Below are 19,332 nucleotides of genomic sequence, written 5' to 3'. Positions count from 1 at the left end.
CCTAACCGGTCGTCCAGCCATCCATCCATGTGACGGCCACGCGGAACAAGCTCCGATTGGTCTTCTACTCGACTCCTTCCACAAGTTGGACGCAGCACGTTCGAGGAAGGAGCACAGCAGAACAAACAAGACGCGATTCTCGGCCACTCGGAGATGTATGTGCAGGTTGTCAAGCAGACCGACGTTTAGAATATTCCATGAGGAAACCAATGCTACCGACGACAACCCGCGGCCTATGCTGCGTTATAAGCTCCACCGCGTGCATGTCTATTCTTCCAGAACTGCTTGTCCTCCTCCTTATGCGCCTCTCTTTGTAGAACATGCCGTGCTTTAGCATCTGATAGAAGAGTCGGCGCCACCTACAGGATGAAGCTGGTGAAGAAGTTCCGGCCACCGGTGGAGCCTCGGAGTTTCGGATCAGGACTCATCGTCGGATGCTTTCTTGTGTCCATGACATTCGTGATGTTGTCCAGAAACGACATAAGCGTGGACCATTTGTCCATATGTGAGCCCCCCTCTTTGTACTTGAGCTTTCCCTTCTTCTGTCTAATTCTAATTTTCATAACTCGCATTGGGTTTTCTTGCAGTGAATTGCCTGCCGTCATCGTCATCATCATCCGGAGATGCAGCTCCTATGAGTTCTACGGTCGAAGAAGATACAAGGATTCGACTGTTAGGTAGGACAAAGCAAATTGACGCTTCGTTCATCAACCGACCAGATGGAAAGGGGGAAGAGGGAATCAGCTCATCGTGCGAATCAAATTCGAGTGATTGCAAGACGGAAAACGAAACACAAGTGCTGAACGGACCATCTACCGGTGATTTTAATGAATCAGGTACGCTAATCTTTCCAAAGCTAATGGAAAGCAAGCTTGATCACTGTTCCTGAGCATTTAATCTGATAGGAAGTAGTAATGATCACAAGTGACTTGTTTCAAGAGAAGAAGAAGACTCGTCTCTGTCTGTCTGAGTTCAGACATGCCATCGGAGATTCTAGTCTACCTTCCCAAGTCTAACAGCAACAATTTATTGCGTTGGATTCCAGATGGTGGGGCGCCTAAGAGGAAGCCAATGTGTGATTTCTCCGACTATAGATTGAACATTTGCGATATGGAAGGTGACATAAGAATCAGTGGGAAGAATCTCTCCTCTGTAATGCTTGTTACTCATACGGGCAGCAGAGAAAGAAACGAGTCATGGCAGATCAGACCCTATCCTCGCAAGTACGACCACTCAGCAATGGCTAAAGTCCGGCCACTGAACTTGACGTCACTGCGCCGCCATCAGGAAGCTCCCGAATGCAGCGTCAATCACACAGTCCCCGGCATCCTGTTCTCCACCGGCGGTCACTGCGGAAACTGCTTCCACGACTTCGCCGACGTGCTGGTTCCCCTCTTCCAAACCGCCGGCCCGTTCCACGGCCAGGTCCAATTCATCATCACCAACCAACAAGGGTGGTGGATGCACAAGTACCGGCCGTACCTGACGAAGCTCTCGTCGTATGATGTGATCGACTCCGACAACGACGAGAGAGTGCACTGTTTCGACCACGTCGTTGTCGGGCTGAGGGCCGAGAGGGACCTGATGATCGATCCCTCGAGAGCCCCGCGAGGCCACTCCATCATGGACTTCGTGAACCTAACGAGGAGCGCGTACTCGCTGGCGCGCGAGCGCGCGTGGGCGGCCGGCGGTCCTCCCGGCACGAAGCCGCGGCTCCTGTTCATAGCAAGAGGCGGGACGAGAAGATTCGTGAACCTGGACGAGGTCGTGGGCATGGCGCGGGAGGTGGGCTACGAGGTGGTGGCGGCGGAGCCGGACTTCTTCGACGTGGCCCGGTTCGCACACGTCGTCAACTCGTGCGACGTGATGGTGGGCGTGCATGGCGCAGGGCTCACCAACTTCCTCTTCCTCCCCACCAACGCGATCGTGATCCAGGTGGTGCCACTGGGTAATCTGGATTGGATAGCAACGAACTTCTACGGAGATCCTGCCATGGGGATGAAGCTGAGGTACTTGCAGTATGACATAAGCGTAGAGGAGAGCACCCTGACGGAACTCTACCCGAGAGACCACCGGGTGTTCCAGGACCCGGAGTCCATTCACAAGGAGGGCTGGCTTAGACTGGGAGACGTCTATCTTAAGCAGCAAAACGTGAGGCTTAATGTGAATCGCTTCAGGCCTGTGCTAGAGAAGGCCCTCCAGCTTCTTCATGAAAGGAATTAGGGTAGCAGAGGAGCCCAGAGATCATCGTCTCCGTTCATCATGTCTTTTTCCATATGTATACTGATTCAGTCGAGCCACTATCATACAGATGCCTTTATTTTGTGACGATCATTCTTTACATAAACAATTTTGTCATTGGTTGTCATGTCTACTATATTCACATATGCATAGGTAGATGACAGAATCACATAATCAAATTATTTTCCTTTTTAAAGAGAGTTATATAGTGGTGGAAGGACTCAATTGATCCCTCCTCCCCACAGAAGTCAGGGTAGTCAAGGGAAAACACGACATGCTGTGCATCTACCTCGTCTTCTTCTTCTTCTTCTTCTTCCAACACCAATACCGATGATCATATTATATTATAGAAAGCAGAGAAAGAACGTGGACGGACGAGACTACGTGGGGATAAGACCAGCCAGCCTCACAATCTTCCATGACGAGTTGAAGTTGCAACGGGCTTCATCCGGTGTCTGATGTTACCCAAGTGGAGGTCTTATCTGACGGAAGAGATATGCATATAAAACTCCATGGATTCGGCGGTGCCACCTGCTTGATTCCGGAGCGTCGGCGCTGATGGTGAACAGATGCATCGTCGCTAACGAATCGACACGGTTTGGTTCATGAATCGATGTCGGGAGTCTTCGATCGTCTGAGTTGGTTGCCAAGGTTGGAAAGCTAGTCGATGGCTCTTGTTCGAGACGTTGGTCGATAGCTCTCCACCAGGATGTTGGTCGGTGCGTCGGGGGGAGGCGATCTCTCTTGATCGAGATGATCTCGCTTTGGGGATGATTGTTCTCATGCATAGAAGGCCCCGTCGACTATGGCCCCTCGACGAGTAAGTCAGTGTGGGGTTCTGCTTTTTGCTCTTTCTTTCTTTTTTTCTTCTCTAAGCCGGATGCCGGTCATGTGCTTTTAAACTACTATACGAGAGTTAGTCATATGCGGGTTTGACGTGACGACCAAGGGGTGAGATGATATCTTTGTGCGGTCGCCGTCCCGGACTTACCGGGACGGGACATACCAAGCGACGTCTTGGTATGATTGATGGTTCGACTCGTGAGGGTACTTCTCTTGCTGACTTGACTGTAACGTGACGTGATATCGATTGTGATATGACTTGGGCCCAAAATACACCTTATCAGGCGCCATACAATGCATGATTCCTTTGGTTGGCAGATTGAGAACTCATTCGTTCCCACGCGACTTCTTACTGGAAGATTATTTTTGCTAAAAAAGTTAGATATAAAGTTTTGAATATAATATAATGATAAACATTAAAAAAAATCTATTATGTGAATCAAATAAAAATATAATTTAATATTAAATATATTATAAATAATCTAGTAATGCATGTCGAGCAGATCAATTTATCACTATATAATAATAAGATCATAAAATTCATAACTTTCAAACCAATCAGATGGTATCAAAAAAATTGAGACACTCAGATAAGTTTCAAAAAATCAAGAAAAAAAAATTGAACTAAGTAAAAGAAAAAAATCTCAAGGAATTACATCGATCAACGTAGAGAGCACAGTATCTATATCAGTAAATTAGAAAATCATAATAATTGAAATCAATCTCACTAATCAATCATGTATTTTCTTCTCTAACAGTCATGGATGTGATCATCCAACAGTCAATTTTCCAATTGGCTTCGACCACATCCGTCGTTGCGTGTAAGTGCCTCCGCGTCGCCAAGCATCATTGCCAGAACAGCGAAGGTGATTGATGTTATCTTTTGATGATGGGAATGTAATGCTTTCTTAGTCTTTTCGTGCATGATAAGTCTACAAACTAGCTTGCAATTGCGTGTATCTTTTTGTTTACTTATGAATTGATAGTTGCTTCTCCATCTCTACAAACAACGTTAGGTCCATCTAATTTTAAAGGCTTAAAAATATGTTTGCTAATGTCGATTTATAACTTGACAAAGGGTCAGATGATCCATCACGTCATGCTTTGTCATTCCAATGTTATTGCGGACAATTATCTCTTCCAATTAATTTTAACTTAAAATTCTTAGAATTTATTTATAAAATGGGAAAAAAAAATGATGAGTTACCAATGGCATTCCCTTTATTAGAATTTGGAATTTTTAAAATTAATGCAAAACAAAATCCCTCTTTTATAAAAGAATTGACTAAGTCAATTTTAAAAAAAAATTAAATAAACTTAATCAAGGAATCTATTTTAGAGCTTCAAATCCACTCATGGACATCATAAAAATATTATTTTTAAAGATCTTGTCCACTTATCACTCTTACTTTTATGTTTGTTTTAATTATCTCACATTGTTAGTTAATTAGTTTTCAAGGCTTAAAACTAGTATAAATAAATACTTCCTCTAAGCCTATTAGATCATAAAATAAATAATATCTCTAAGCATTGTAAAAAAAAATTTTCTAATATAAGGAGTTATTTTGCTTTTCTCCTTTACGAGGTTAGTTCGTTAGAATCCTTTTTAGTAATATTTTTTTATTTCTATTTTATGTCAGTTGATATCAAGAGTCGTATTCTTGGTTTTAGCATAATATGTTTATGGTTAAAAAATTAAGAAATATACTCTACACTCATTATTTATATTAAATCTTATATATTAGAAACTTAATTTGTTAATTACAACCTTGTAGTCTATCAAGATGAGGTCTAGTTTAAAGCAATAATGATAACAATGATGACGACGATGGTAGTGACAGTTTTAACAGTGACAACCTTTATAGTGGAGGTAATGGGAATGACTCCAATAATAACGATCAAGGAGTGACAATCGTATGAGCAGTTTTAAAAGCATAAGAAGCAAGAATGACTTGAAACTCTGAGAGATTTGTGACATATTCACTAACTTGAGTTTAGGCGTAAATAGAGTTTGTACTGATGGTATGATAAATCATGTTATAGTTGATGCTCATAGCCAATCAAAAAATCAACATGGGTCTATAATTTAACATTAGTAACCAACTATATGACTCAGATGAAGAAAAAGTGATTGTGGATTATCATAGAACCAACTAAAGAAGAGATATAGATGTAACTTAACCTCAACACTTCAACCGATGTGATATTATCCATTCATAATAACCAATAGTATCTGATGATGACTTAGAAAATGATAGTGAAAGATATAAAAACATCAAACACCACCCAAATGAAATAGGCTACTTAAAGATTATCATCTTAAAGTAGATCTTCCTAGTTTTAGTGGCCACTTCAACATTGAAGCTATTCTTGATTTGAGTTATGAAGTAGAGAGGATATTCTTGATCACAAACAAATTAAACTTATTGCATATAAGTTGAAAGGAGATGCAATAACTTGGTGTGATACATTACAAAATAACAAAAGAAGGCAAGGAAAAGCATTAATATAAACATAACGAAAGATAAAGCGACTTCTCAAAAAAAAATTCCTACCTCCTGAATAATTGTTAGTTCAACAATATTAATATTACATCGAAGCTATCCGATTATAAATCGAGTATATTAATAAATTTTTATATCTTTCAGATATAATTTATCAAAACGAATGGACGGTAAGATTCGTTAATGAAATAAAATTTATAATGAAAGATAAAATATCTTTAACTTGATATAAATAGTAGATAAAACTCATAATATAATATTAAAGATTGAAATAATATTGACTCGATCTCTAGTTATTATTTGATAATTTTTTTATTTCAATAATATGATCTATTTTTACGGGAAACACGACACGCTGAGCCATCTGTCTCTTCTTCCTCCAACACCAACACCAACACCAACACCGATGGACATATTATGTTATAGAAAACAGAGAAAGAACGTGGACAGACCAGACTACCTGGTGATAAGACCATCTAGCCTCACAAACTTCCATGACAAGTTGAAGTTGCATCGGGGTTGTCATCCAGCGTCTGATGTTGGATGTCTTATCTGACGGAAAGATATGCATATAAAACTCCATGGATTCGTCGGTGCCACCTGCTTGATTCCGGAGCGTCGGTGCCATGCAAACGTGCAAGTTTCGACACCCACCACCGACGAACACGTACGAAAGCCCTGCTCCGACCTGCCATGGCTGCTGGATGATTCCGTTGGGTCGACAAGAGTGATAACAGGAAGATCACGTTCTTAACTCGTTGCTACGGAACTTCTTAATGGGATATTATTTTTGTCCAAAAGAAACACTATATATAAAGTTGTGAATACGTTCAAGTAATAAACATCAATTTTTTTATGTGAATAGATGTTATCTTTTGAAGATGGTCGGCAAGCATCATGCAAGAACAACGAAGGCAAGGTGATTGATGTTATCTTTTGAAGATGGGAATGTTTTCTTAGTCTCGGGCGACCTCTCATCGTTCTTTCTTTTTTCGTGCTTGATGGGACGATGAAGTTTTCAAACTTGCGTGCAATTGCGTGTATCTTTCTTTTTGTTTAACCTATGAGTTGATAGTTGCTTCTCCACATCTACACACTAATGTTAGGTCCATCAAGTGGAATACATTACCCTTGGTATAATACGAACGACCATCTCCGTATCAAACTCAATCTGTAGCCTATTCGTCCCTTCCTGTTTGGCCTGAACCGTAGAACCTCCTCCACGCACATCCGCCAATTCATTACGGTGACTTCCTTTCCCATCGAAATATCGACCTCGTCGCTCATCAATGATAATATTATCATTTGCGCTAGCTATCGATGTCAATCTCAAGCAGAGGCGTGGCTGTCATCTTTGGGTCAATCCCAACGATAACATTTGCAGTGATGATGCTGACTAACATTTAATATTTAAGAGCGGCGATCATTTGAGATCTTATGGTGTGAGCGTTGCCTTTCACGGAAGGAACAAAACGTTTGTGTTCTTTCTTAACATCGTTTAGCGAATATGTCAGAATAACGACACAAACAACGAGCACAAAAGCTGCTCGTACTATATTTTTTTGGAAAGGGACGATAAGAACAGAGGCTTGGAATATAATGGGAGAATCCTAAGTCATGGCGGGCCATCTTTGATGGTTAAAGGACTACTTGAAGCTTTTAATATGATTGTTGAGACTTACCGGTGTGGAATCGAAACACCGAGCATTTTGGTCATTGGAGAGCCACAGCGGATGCCGGAAGCTCTGCTTGGCTGCGTGATGCGGGAGACGGGTGTCATCGACAAGGCTTCTGGCTGGGCCTTATGTTGTGGATCCTAAGACACACTCTTACAACAAAAGTCTATGTTGTGGATGTCGAGTGCTGTCTTCTCGGAGGACATCTTGTTGTATGTCGTGGAATATATATGCACCTGAATGACATGAACGAGGATAATCGAATGTATCATATTTATTTAACCTCTCTTAATATGATTTTATTTTCTTGGAAAAAGGAAGGAAATAAAGAGAGAGAGAGAGAGAGAGAGAGAGAGAGAGAGAGAGAGAGAGATTGGTTTCGTTGTCTCGTCGTCACCATCATTAAAGAACAAAGAGAACCGCATGGGACCAGACATCATCACCGACGCGGACTCAACACCAAATCTACGACCGCAGATCACTCCTCTGCATTGAACATTTCACCTTGCGGACGAGGTCGTCTCGCTCCTTCCACACCGAATGCCATCAGACAAGTGCAAGAAAAGATGGCATCGTGAGCATCACGCCGGAGAACGGAGCGTGTCCTCCGAGCAGTCCACCACTCCGAGAACTGACTTTCTTCGATTCGACCAATGGACGGAGCAGCAGATATTACCACCATTTACCTGAAGTCATTTTACTCGAAAGGAGTCTACAGCGTTACGTTTATTAGATCGTCGTACGAAACAGTGAGCTCATCCACAGTAAAAATAACTCCACCTTTACGACAGGACAATACTATACAGCTAGAATTTGACATCGCGAGGTATGGATAATATTATTATACAGTTTGATATTATAGTGTTGGCTTCTTATAGAATAAAGAAAATAAAATAAAAGGCTTTTTATTTATAATTTTTTCATGCTATTTTACACGTCTTTTCTTGTAATTTTCTTTTGAAGAATGATGATTTAATATTAAATTGATAAACTTGTTATTTTTCTAATTCTATTCATTCTAGTACTTAGAAAAAAAGTTTTTGGGAAATCGATACCAAAATTTGAGTATATCTTTTGGCAACTAAATGGGCTTTATTTTTTTTACTAAATGGGCAACTAAAATAATTATTTTATTTTTCTAGATATGCTGTAAAAATTTTAAAAACAAAGAAGGTTTCAACTTTTCCATTTAGAAAATATACCTATATTATCTTTGTGCAATCATACGTAAATATAGGAGATAGTCTACGTAGGCCTATAAATATTTGCATAAGTTTCAACCATTCTTCTCAAAAAATAACTTGTTTTTATGTTATTTTTTAAAAAACATAAGATTTATAAACAATGTCTTTATTCTTAATCCTATGCAAATTAATTATCATATTCTTTTGATTTAATAGGTCTAAATCACTATAATTCAGATGATCATATCTTTTATACTATAATATTGATTCATCAGTAACCGTCAATGGATGTAAGGAATCTAGAAATAATAAAGGAGATATTTTATTTTTTTGCCATCCTCACAGTTTGCTATTAATTTTTTAGTTTTATTATTATATAATTAAATATTTTTATAATAAAAAATAACATAATATCCTTTTCTCATCAATTGTCCTATACTAATAAGATTTTATTTTGAACTAAAAATAAACATCACATCATCAATAAATATTATTAGATTCGATATTTGACTTTTCATTTCTCTTCCACCTAAACTTTACTGTTATTTCTCATTTGCACTATAGACTTGATTGAACCATCAAGCCTTTCAAACAAATTTTTATCCTCTATCATATGATTATTGCATCTATAATCTAAAAACCAAATAAATCTAGAATATTTTTCATCAAATATTATAAAAAATATATTTCTTCATTCTTTTTTTACTATTATTTTTTTATAATAATTTACTTAATTTTTGTTTCAATAATTTTTTTTAAGATGATTATATATTTTTTTAGTGAAAATAGAGGGGAACATTTTGATTTTTATTTTTCTACTAGTAATTGTTTTAACAAAAACATTAACAATTTCTTTTATTATCTTCGTTCGAGTTCCTCGAGCTCTTATTTGATCAGTCTCGTCCTAAGTGTTAGATCGTTGATAGTAGATTTGGTTTTTGAAATTTTTTCTTTTGATTATTTTTTAATCAATCTTCATTTCAAGAGAATGTTCTAAAGTTTTTCATGAAAGTTTATTCATTTTTTTTCATAAAATAAAAACAAATATATCAACATATAATATATTTGTATCTTTAGCTTCTTCTATAACAGAAGAAATCATATCAAATCAGATAAACTTCATAAATTTCTTTCTACTATTGTTTGATCTTTTATATTTTTCACCATAAGATTTTATATGGTTCACAATAAAAGAAACTTTTGAAAAAAAAATTATTTAGAATCTTCTATCATACGATTTTCGAATTCAAGTCAAAGAATACTAAGCTTTTGAATTTTTACCTTGTCTATATCTCCAAACATACTTTTTAATATTTTTTAGGTTTCTATTGATATTGATGCTGATATAATTTGGGAAATAAAGACTATCTATAGCTTATTATAATATATAAAGGCTCTTATATCTTTCTACATTTTTTATTCATTTGATTTTTTGATCTTGAATTATATTAAAATCCTACATATCATTCTCAACAAAATCATTTTCTATCAAATTTTACATCCTTATGAGATAAATAGAGTTATTATTTTAATGACTCAAAACTGATAATTTTCACATTTGAATATTAGAAGTTGATCAAAAATACTTACTTTAATATCTGTCATCTTTTTTTTTTTCCTTCTGAATTTATTGGTCTCTCCTCCTTTTCTAATCAATATACTTTTACTAGTCTTCAATAGAATCTGCTGTCATACATGTTGACTTCTCTACAACTTTAGAGAAAAAAGAGAAGATAAAAAAAAGAAAGTACTTTTCATATGTAATAACTTAGACTCATTCAAGAACATATATTTATATATTTATAGTAACAAAAAAAATAAAAAAAAATATTTTTTTTTAAATAAGAAAGAAATCAATGTAGCCTAATAATTTTTGTCATCCTCCTCCACACAAAACTCATCTCCATCTTTTTGGATAAAATAATCCATGTCATCATCATCTATCCAAAATTTTAATTTCTCCTCCATTTCAAACTGTTTCAAAATAGATGAATAGTTTCAAAAAATTATTCTAGATTATATTTTATCAACTCGACACACCTTTTACAATGCACCCCATCTTGTCCCAAGAAAATGCTTCCATCGATGAGGACAAGTGAACCCCATCGATTAGGAAAAGGACTTGTACATATATCTCAGAGCACTCGTTGAAAACAAGGCTCCTAACGTAAGCAGAAGAATACAATGCAGAAGATGCCAGAAAGCGAGCGATGAACTCTATCTCGATCCGCGTAATGCCCGATTTGATCTCACATGAAACGTATGCCACTGTAGCTATCATGCTGTATGCTGCTTTTAGGTGGGCATGAGCAGGGTAGATATGAAGAGTGATGATAGCCTTTGAAGGTGTGGTGGGTGGGACGGTAAAATGTTGAAGACGATCACATGCTGCTGCAGCCCACAGCTTGCCGAGCCTGTTGACTCCTTTGGTTCAATGAGGTGGGCTCTTCCATCGGTGTTGGCTTGCGGCATGTAGCCATCTCCGATAGCTCCACCGCACCAAATTGCTAGTACTAACATGGTGGGGTTGATCCCTAAGAGCGAGACGTCTGCAGAGATGTTCCCCGGTTAGGTCGAACAAATTATTGGTTGCCTTCCTCACCGCAAAGGTTCCACAGGACACAGCACTGTTCGAGCACTGTACCAGAGGCAAAAAAACAAAGAAGATAGGTGTGGCTTTCGCCATTGGGAATGTATGGATTAACTCGTGTTACGTCAATCGTATCGAGGCAGTCATCTGATGTTGGTAAGCCAGGAACGGTTCACCGACAGCGATGACATTTTTAATCTCTGTGGAGGAGCAATGATCGAGGAAGGGGAGCTATGCACTGAGTTGTTGCAGTGGTCGATGAGCCATCATAATTCCACCGCCACCACCACCTTCACCACGTCGGTTTCCATAGTCTGGAATTACCCAATTCATCGACCGATGTGTAGAGAATATAGATGAGCTTTTATTTCGAGAAAAAGGATAAAGCTGTCGATGATCGAATCGAATGGAAATTTCTGGACTTGAAATCATTTTGATTCACTATACTCTCATTATTGGTGACTATCACAAAGTGTAAACATCACTATACTCCGGTTTAGACAAACGAACTAAGGTTTAATTCTCTACGTTCTTACAACGAAACAATGAATTGTAAGTTCTGAAGAAAAAGGAAGAAGAAGAAGAAGAAGAAGAAGAAGAGGTGCGAGCAGAGCAGTCACCGAGCGGTCGTCGTCCGGGTGTGAGGCAGGAACTTGAGAGCTTCCAACAATGTTAGCCTCAGCCTTCCCAGATGAGGCTTCACGTTTTGGTTGTCCAAGTATACTCTGCTCAGCTCATGCCACCCTTTCTTGTGGATCGACTGAGGATCCGTGAACACGGGGTCATCCTTGGGGTACTGATCGCTGAGCGTGCTCTCATCCGCTTGGATGCGGTAGTCCAGATACTTGAGTTGCATCTCCGGTGATGGCGTCTGGAAGGTGTCTCTTGCCAGCCACTCCAGGTTGCCCATGGGAACCACCTGGATGAACACGGCTCCTGCGGGGAGGAAGACCATGTTGGTCAGCCCGGCGCCGTGGACTCCGATCATCACGTCGGCGGAGTTCACCAGCCTCGCGAACTTCCCCAGGTCGGTGGTTATCTCCGGCTCGGCGATCCTCACGTCGAAGCCCAGGCTCATGGCCATGTCTGCCATCCCCCTCTCGTTCAAGAACGCTCGGGAGCTCTTCCGGGATATGATCAACAGCCGGGGCTTCCTCCTCAAGTCCCATTCGTCCCCCGACGGCTCCGCCCTCGGCCTCTCCAGTCCGTACGCGTTCCTCAGCATCTCCTTGAAGTCCACCACGGAGAACCCGCCGGGAGTCCTCGAGGGGTCGACGCCGAGTTCCTTCTGGAAGCTCAGGCCCGCGATCACTCGCGGGAAGCACCGCACCGCGTCCTGGTCGTTGTCGGCGTCGATGACCTCGTACTTGGACAGCTGCTTCAGAATCAAGCTGAACTTGCTCAGCCACCAGGATTTCGCGTCGGCGATGACGAACTGAACCTCGCCACCGAACCGGTAGGAGGTGATGAACAGAGGGACTAGCACGTCGGTGAAGTCGTGGAAGAGGTTCCCCGTGAACCCGCCGATCGAGAAGACCACCGCCGGCACCGTATAATTCTCGGTGCATCTTGGGCGTGTTTCCTGATCTGTGAACGGCTTAATTGTCCATTCCTTTACATGGGCAATGGCGGCCTGGTCGTGCTTTCGGGCGTAAGGTTTGATCTTCCATTCTTGGCTGGTCAAGGAAGGGTGTAAGAAGATGGTCTGAGAGATTCCCTTCACCCTTATATCACCTTCTGCTTCACAAACATTCGATCTCCGGCTTGTTTCGGCGCAGATGGGTTTCTTCGAGTCCGCAGCAGCTTTCTCTTCACTCGCCTTGCCCATTGACACCGTGCTACCTTCTACATCACCAATCCCTGCAATCAGAACAGAAATGTTTAGCAATGCGACATATATTTCCATCTTCTCTTCTTCCTCCATGCATCTAACTATTGAATTTCTCTGATGACACAAAAATCCCAAAATTATGCTACAAAATTTACCTTTTAGAGCATGGTCGGCACTCCTGGCTGTCACCATCTTTATAGCTTCCATGTTCATTTCTATATCCGTAGACGCCTGCGACTTGGCTGCAAGAAGCACAGTCGTCCTCTGTTAAGAACAGAAGAACCAGAACCAGAACCAGGAGCAAAGACGACATCTCGGGGAAGAAGCGGAGACAGACCGTATGGAGCCGAACAATAGCGGGCCTTGACGAAGGAGAGGATGCAGAGAGAAAGAAGCATGGATGCTATGATGAAGGCGTTCCCTGTCCTCCTGGGCTCAGCCCTGGGGTAAGTCCTGACGGACTTCATCTCTTCCTTCTTCCTTCCTTCCTTCCTTCCTTCCCAACTCCCTCTTCTTCTCCCTGTCTCCCTTCCACCCTCCGAGCCCTTATACCAGCTTCCCGTGGTCACGCGGAGGTTTGTTGACCAAGTCGGAGCCCATTCCCGCACCTATCACCACACGTTTGTCTACCCAGTCTTTCCCTATTAGAAAACCTGTTTTATCCTTCAGACAAATTGCTCCTGGCTTTCACCTTTCGGTAAACCGCACTGTCAAGCTTCGGGTATGTTCTCCCTCAAAGTGGCTACTCGACTTATCTTCTTTGTGATCGACACCGACAGCGCAACATCTACGATCGAATCCGGTGGAAGATCAAACTCAAGATTCATGACTTTTGGTCGCTCGAAGTTTCTAGCACGCTTTTAAGTGGCATGTAATCGACGAAACTCTCTCGCAGGCGTAGCGGCATGCAAACCGTGAGCAAAAGCTAGAGAAAGGACACCGATACCAAGAGCTGAACGCGTCTAAGTTGACATGTATGAACAGAGGATGTCCAGCACGAGACTTATCGGCGTAGAATTATTTGATTATAGGGTAAATCCTCACCCATACTCCATAGAATTGTTCAAAGAGATGTTTCCTAGCTGAGATTCCGAGTTGCTGATTCTTTCTCTCTCTATTTTATATGCATTACACACGGAAAAGAGTCTCAAGGCATGTGATGTGTTGTGTGTTTGAACCTTCCTGAGGAAGAAGACCTGGACAGCTCAAAACCATCGCATTCACCATGTGTTTGGTACATAGGAGGAATCATCGGGGAATGCTCGAGTTGAGCACATAATTTAATGGCCATCTCTCCTTGTAGTTGACAACCCCGCATTAAATCGCAATTCGACCGTTGAGCATTGTGTTCATCTGTCTGATACCGAGAAAATTGCAAGTTCTTAATGCGAAAGAACGAGCCAGCGTCGGTAAGCCGTCACATCATATGCCATCGTCGCATAACACTACAACTCGACTTCATCAACATGTTGGTGTCTGTTCTATCTCGGCTCCATAAAGAACTATTAGAACAGAAGATTTTACATAAAGTGTCTAACTTACTAATCCTCTTAGTACAGACGTGCAAAGGAGGAAAGACATGAGTAATTATGGTTCTCTTTCTTCATAAAGGGGCGAGTTTCTTGCGTGCCAAATGTCTCCCACAGCTAAAGAACAGTTGCTCCACACTATATCTGACCACCGAACCAGAGTTTGTAAGATTCACGGTAAGTGTAAGGAGGAAAACCAACATGTAAATTGAAGTGTTGGCAGCACCACAATAAGTTTGATGACCAAGTTTCTGCAAATTGAGCTGGAATGTGGTCCACCGGGAGGGGAGGGGAGGGGAGGGGGGTTGGACAAGCTCTTATGGCCACCAACTTCATCTTTAGGCTTGTCGGAGCTTGACTTGCAGCATCTGCGATTGGCCTCCAGTTGGCATTTAATATTTATCTGGAGAATATTTCGCCTGGGTAGGTTGTCCCTACTCACCACATTGTGATGCATGACTGGGGGGAGTACCTCTTCTTTCCCCCTTTCTTTATCTTTCGCTACAAACCTTTAAGATAAAGATGGGTCCTTCCATCCGTGAAATGATTGGAGACATATGGAAAGGAAAGCAGAGCAGCTTTAAATTGTTTCTCCTTTTCAGAAAGAGGTTTGCACATGCAGGAGGACCTCTGTGCTCCTTCTCGGAACATCCTTGCAGGGATTCAGTACTCCGGGCATGGTGAAAACGAGTGCGAGGGACGACGAACTTGGTTGTCCTCTCTTGCTCTCTCTGTGTTGTGACGGGAAAGCAAGAATGATGAGCGGAAGTGGAAGCAGCATCCGGCAAAGTGACACCCCACCGGATGCTCGGAGAATCGCGCACAAACGCCAACAACGAGAATCGCTTAATATTCTTCGGCGACCACCGCAAATCGACACTGCCTGCGATCGTCATTCTCCCACACCTCACAAAGGGGAAGAACACAATTGCGGTGCACGTGCAGACCGCACTCATTTAAAGCTGTAGCGGCAGCCCAGCCCATCGATAGCCGTGGATCCCATGTCGACGAGCAAGCCTCGCTGTTAACCAACCCAATCAGGCCCATTGTAAGAAACATACTATGGTTTAGACTAAGCCAAGGTAATCAAACATGTCGAATTCAATAGTATTGGACATAACACAAGAGGAAATAAAGAGAACTATAATGACATCAACTGCAACCACAGCTTCAACACCAGAAAGAGATTAATATTAATTCTTTAGGTAAACACGCCTTCGATCTCACAGCATCCACTTCTTTCTATTTTGACGTGACCAATCAACTACTGCATGCTAATGACGTGAAATCACATGCATACGGCAGCCATCAGTTGCTCCCGGGAGGTGAAGGCAGTTGAGGGGGGATTTGATGCTTCACAGGATTCGATGCTGGAGATGGGGGACTCCACCCGACCCTTCCACCCAACATCCTCTCCTTCCTCCCTGCAAAGAAACAAAGGTAAGGAAGGATCCTTAGAACAAAACCATGCTCGTGGCCGGATCGGATCATACAAGCTTTGGCACCTCCATAGGCCGAATGAAACTGGGTAAACAGCAAGGCAGCAACCGCAGCCATTAGAAAGAGGAATCGGATGGAAGAAGAGAGCCGCATCTTTCTCTTGGGCTTCTCACTCCACTGGGATGACATCTGATTTCAAAGTTATAGACTCGTAGGAGTTGGTCTAGTCTCTTGCATGGCTTTAAAGAAATATTGCCGGGCGGCCACGACGGGTATGTTAATTGTATTTTATGTTATCAAGACATCCCCAGTGTTCTCATGCGGAAGATCTTTTGCTGTTGAGTTGACTCAATCTTGTTCCTTTTTGTTGCAGTACAATGAAGCAGATGATGTTGGATATGCTGCATCCTTCTTTCCGTGAGGAATAGGACATTTTTGGGGTCAAAATTGCAGACGCAAAGCCACACAACTAAGCAAACTCAAACCTTGGTATTGGATCCAATGACTAATTTCTTTCTCCTGGCGCTTCTTTGTTTGTTCCTATTCAATCTGTCTCATACTTATTGTGCGGATTTCGAAATCGTGCTCGGTTCATATGATTGACTATATTGGTTCACTGAAAGGAGGGGCACATAAGAAGATGGAAAGGAAAAAGGAAAAGGGAAAGAAGCTTAACAGATATCAACTTTTTCGAGACTATGAATATAGTAGAGAGGATAAATGGTGTACTGTTGCATATACACATAGCTATGATATAGATGCTTCATCATCGTCTTCCTTGTGATATTTCCACACCGTGGCCATAAGCCCCTGAGAGGGAGAACAGGATTTCCCACTCCTTCTCCCCTGCTGCATTCATAGCAAGCATCTAACGTAAGTACATACCGGAAACTAACATTGGATCTCTATGAAGCTTGATCTGAGTGCCAGTGTACCTTCTTCCCTGGGGCGTTCTTTCCGGTCTTGACACTCCGTAAGCTTTCCGGCCGATTAAGAACGTAGTCCTTGAGTTGTTCATCGCTCATGGCTTCTATCATGGCAGTCTGGCATCACAAGCAAAGGCAAATCTAAGCATCAGCTTGTCGTAGCCAGAATCATATTTAACGAGAGACTGAGTCATGCGATGAATTGCTTGGAAAAAGAGGAACGTATATACCCATGCAATGAGCTCCTCTAGTTGTTTTCCGATGGCCATCTCCTCCATGTCTGCGAGGTCTTTCTTCTGCTTCCACGAAATGACTTCCGTGTCTGAGGCCTTCTTCCCTTTCGGTTCTCTCCGGGACATCTTGCCACAGAGAAAACGCCGACGCGACGGATTAGGAAGGAAGGCAAATATTGATATATAATGGGGAAGTCGAATGTAACGGTCGACATTATCACTTAGAAAGACAAAGTTAGGTAAGAAGGTTGGACTAGAAAGGCAGCTACTCATATAACGGTTTATCGACCGGAACATAACATGTGAGCCAGACGCCGACCATATAAAAGTTAGCTGCCGGCAATAATATATATATATATATATATATATATGATAAATTCTTGTAAAACGTTTTAATTTTTAAAAAAATTCAAAAGTATCTTTGATCCAATGAAAAGATAATTTTATCCCTACACTGTCACTCCTATGTCACTTTTGTCATTGGTCATTATTCTTGCGTCACATTCATCCCATCGGATCTGACTCTATTTACCTTGCTCTCGTACGACAAAAAAAAAAAAAGAATGTGATAATAACAATCTTCATTACCCTCACGTGAGGAAGGATACAATCGATTGTAGACAAAGAAGGACATCACAAAGACTAAGATAACGATAGCTCTTTTCCTGACAAATGATAATTTGACCTGATAGAAAGGAGGGAAGACAAAGACAAGACTGATAAAAGGTCATGGGCAAAATAATCATTTGTGAAAATAAAAAGAATTTTTTATAATTGCAGCCCTCTGTAACAATTTCTGAAAGATTATACAAATTTCTGCACCTAATATTTCCTTTTCGCTTTAGCTAAGACAAAGGAATTGCTATAGCTAATGAATGTGATGTAAATCAAGAAAATATTTTGTTGTTTTAAAGTTTTATTGACGTAATGTATAACTATGCAATAAGAGGAGGCGATGGGTGTGTGACTCTGAGTAATTAAAGCTGGATGAAAGTAAATTTAAGCTCTGGCTATTGATATTGACAGCTAAATATTTGTTTCAATATGATTTTGATTTTGAAAGATTTTAAAGAATAATACTAATGGCATGGGATATAAAGAGAAATAAACTTTTGTATATGAACAAATACTAGCAGGCCATAATATACAACGGAATTAAATGGAACTACAATCAAATAGAACACCAAAATATATGTAGAAAACCCCTTGAATGTGAAGGGTAAAAATCATGGGTAAACTAGAGATAATCCACTATAAAAATAATAAATATATAAATTTTAATCTATTACCCAAAACCCTAGCAACAATCATATGAGAATATCTGGGATACAAGAATCACAGTAAGAATCTATTATAGATCTGATCTAACTTGAGATGAAAACACTGTTAGATGATTGAGAATTGTGTCTCTGTATTATCCTTGTCTTCTTCCGTTTCTTTCTCTTTGAATTTCTATATTTTTCTCCTCCTTTTTGTTGTGCCAAGAACTGCATCTTTACTGCCTTTTTCTACCTCTTTTTATAGCCACCACACCCCCCAAAATATAAATTTGAGTTAGATTAAGAGGTGGTGAGCTATGGGCTGATAAAGCCCACCTTGGGCTAAATATGGGCTGTTAGCCCAACATGACATCCTTTGGAAGATAGATACTATGTTGATTATTATCAAGCATTGTTACGAGGGGGGCCCACGACCCCAGAGAGTTACATCTGGTGCCTGGGTGATGTCTTCGTCAACCGCCCGATCTCCCTCATCGCCTGGATCCTCCGACCGAATTCGCTCCATGATGGATGTCACCTCAACATCCCATCCTCCGTCGCTGAGCTTACAAACGAGCCTAATCTCCGATGATACCATCTCACCGCTCCGCTCCTCCGTCTCCGTTCTCCTGAGTGCGGTACGGGGGAGACAAAGCTTTTATAAGAGGACGGTTGGATCAGACGGCGTCAACGTTCGGTTCCTGTTATCCATGTTGGGTGTCGGTTACCGCAACTAACAATCTTCGACTACTTCCTAGCCCTACGATGAGAATCCGACGGTGATGAGCTACTCCTGAATTAAATTTAATGAATCATTTCTCATTATATTTTTTGTTCTTTTATATTTAATTAGGGAAAGAAATATGTTGGCCCAATTCGAGAGCACCAGATTTATAATGAAAATTAATAAATACATATTTCATAATTAACATCTAACCGAATTTAAAGTGTGTTTGGTCGCACGTGCGTCTCGGGGAACTGAACCCATGCGTTCATCACACATCATTTAACCATGTGTTGGTGGACTGACATATTTGTGTTTCATCGTGAGCTTTCTAGACGTAATGTAAGAATAT

General features: G+C 41.0%; 3 protein-coding genes across 3 annotated transcripts; 1 reads left to right on the top strand and 2 right to left on the bottom strand.

The window, feature by feature from the left end:
• The first annotated feature begins 231 nt into the window (after positions 1 to 231).
• LOC135598748 (alpha-1,3-arabinosyltransferase XAT2-like) lies at positions 232 to 2,334 on the top strand. Its single transcript, XM_065093032.1, has 3 exons — positions 232 to 505; positions 588 to 836; positions 1,046 to 2,334. Exons 1-3 carry the CDS (start codon positions 367 to 369, stop codon positions 2,221 to 2,223), a joined length of 1,566 nt encoding a protein of 521 aa, XP_064949104.1. The 5' UTR covers positions 232 to 366; the 3' UTR covers positions 2,224 to 2,334.
• A 9,199-nt stretch (positions 2,335 to 11,533) lies between these two features.
• On the bottom strand, positions 11,534 to 13,406 carry LOC135598747 (alpha-1,3-arabinosyltransferase XAT3-like). The gene is made up of 3 exons (XM_065093031.1): positions 13,207 to 13,406; positions 13,025 to 13,111; positions 11,534 to 12,898 (listed from the first exon to the last, which is right to left on the bottom strand). The coding sequence occupies exons 1-3, from the start codon at positions 13,334 to 13,336 to the stop codon at positions 11,655 to 11,657; spliced, it is 1,461 nt and encodes a 486-aa protein (XP_064949103.1). The 5' UTR covers positions 13,337 to 13,406; the 3' UTR covers positions 11,534 to 11,654.
• Positions 13,407 to 15,481: 2,075 nt separating this feature from the next.
• LOC135598059 (uncharacterized) lies at positions 15,482 to 17,129 on the bottom strand. The gene is made up of 4 exons (XM_065091582.1): positions 16,995 to 17,129; positions 16,774 to 16,881; positions 15,892 to 16,687; positions 15,482 to 15,822 (listed from the first exon to the last, which is right to left on the bottom strand). The coding sequence occupies exons 1-3, from the start codon at positions 17,121 to 17,123 to the stop codon at positions 16,586 to 16,588; spliced, it is 339 nt and encodes a 112-aa protein (XP_064947654.1). The 5' UTR covers positions 17,124 to 17,129; the 3' UTR covers positions 15,482 to 15,822; positions 15,892 to 16,585.
• Positions 17,130 to 19,332: the final 2,203 nt, after the last annotated feature.

Source organism: Musa acuminata, chromosome BXJ2-1 (assembly GCF_036884655.1).
Source record: "Musa acuminata AAA Group cultivar baxijiao chromosome BXJ2-1, Cavendish_Baxijiao_AAA, whole genome shotgun sequence".
NCBI classification, from domain to species: domain Eukaryota; kingdom Viridiplantae; phylum Streptophyta; class Magnoliopsida; order Zingiberales; family Musaceae; genus Musa; species Musa acuminata.
Note: the sequence above shows the minus strand (reverse complement) of the source record. Positions and strands in the feature narration are given on the sequence as shown.

Excerpts from the sequence above, each read along its gene's own strand:
- LOC135598748 (XM_065093032.1), top strand. The coding sequence starts at position 367 with ATGAAGCTGGTGAAGAAGTTCCGGCCACCGGTGGAGCCTCGGAGTTTC. Across the intron at positions 506-587 it reads CGTGGACCATTTGTCCATAT|TGAATTGCCTGCCGTCATCG; the intron begins GTGAGCCCCCCT and ends GTTTTCTTGCAG. Across the intron at positions 837-1,045 it reads CGGTGATTTTAATGAATCAG|ATGGTGGGGCGCCTAAGAGG; the intron begins GTACGCTAATCT and ends GTTGGATTCCAG.
- LOC135598747 (XM_065093031.1), bottom strand. The coding sequence starts at position 13,336 with ATGAAGTCCGTCAGGACTTACCCCAGGGCTGAGCCCAGGAGGACAGGG. Across the intron at positions 13,112-13,206 it reads CTATTGTTCGGCTCCATACG|CCAAGTCGCAGGCGTCTACG; the intron begins GTCTGTCTCCGC and ends TGCTTCTTGCAG. Across the intron at positions 12,899-13,024 it reads TGCCGACCATGCTCTAAAAG|GGATTGGTGATGTAGAAGGT; the intron begins GTAAATTTTGTA and ends TTCTGATTGCAG.
- LOC135598059 (XM_065091582.1), bottom strand. The coding sequence starts at position 17,123 with ATGTCCCGGAGAGAACCGAAAGGGAAGAAGGCCTCAGACACGGAAGTC. Across the intron at positions 16,882-16,994 it reads TAGAGGAGCTCATTGCATGG|ACTGCCATGATAGAAGCCAT; the intron begins GTATATACGTTC and ends TTGTGATGCCAG. Across the intron at positions 16,688-16,773 it reads AGAACGCCCCAGGGAAGAAG|CAGGGGAGAAGGAGTGGGAA; the intron begins GTACACTGGCAC and ends CTATGAATGCAG.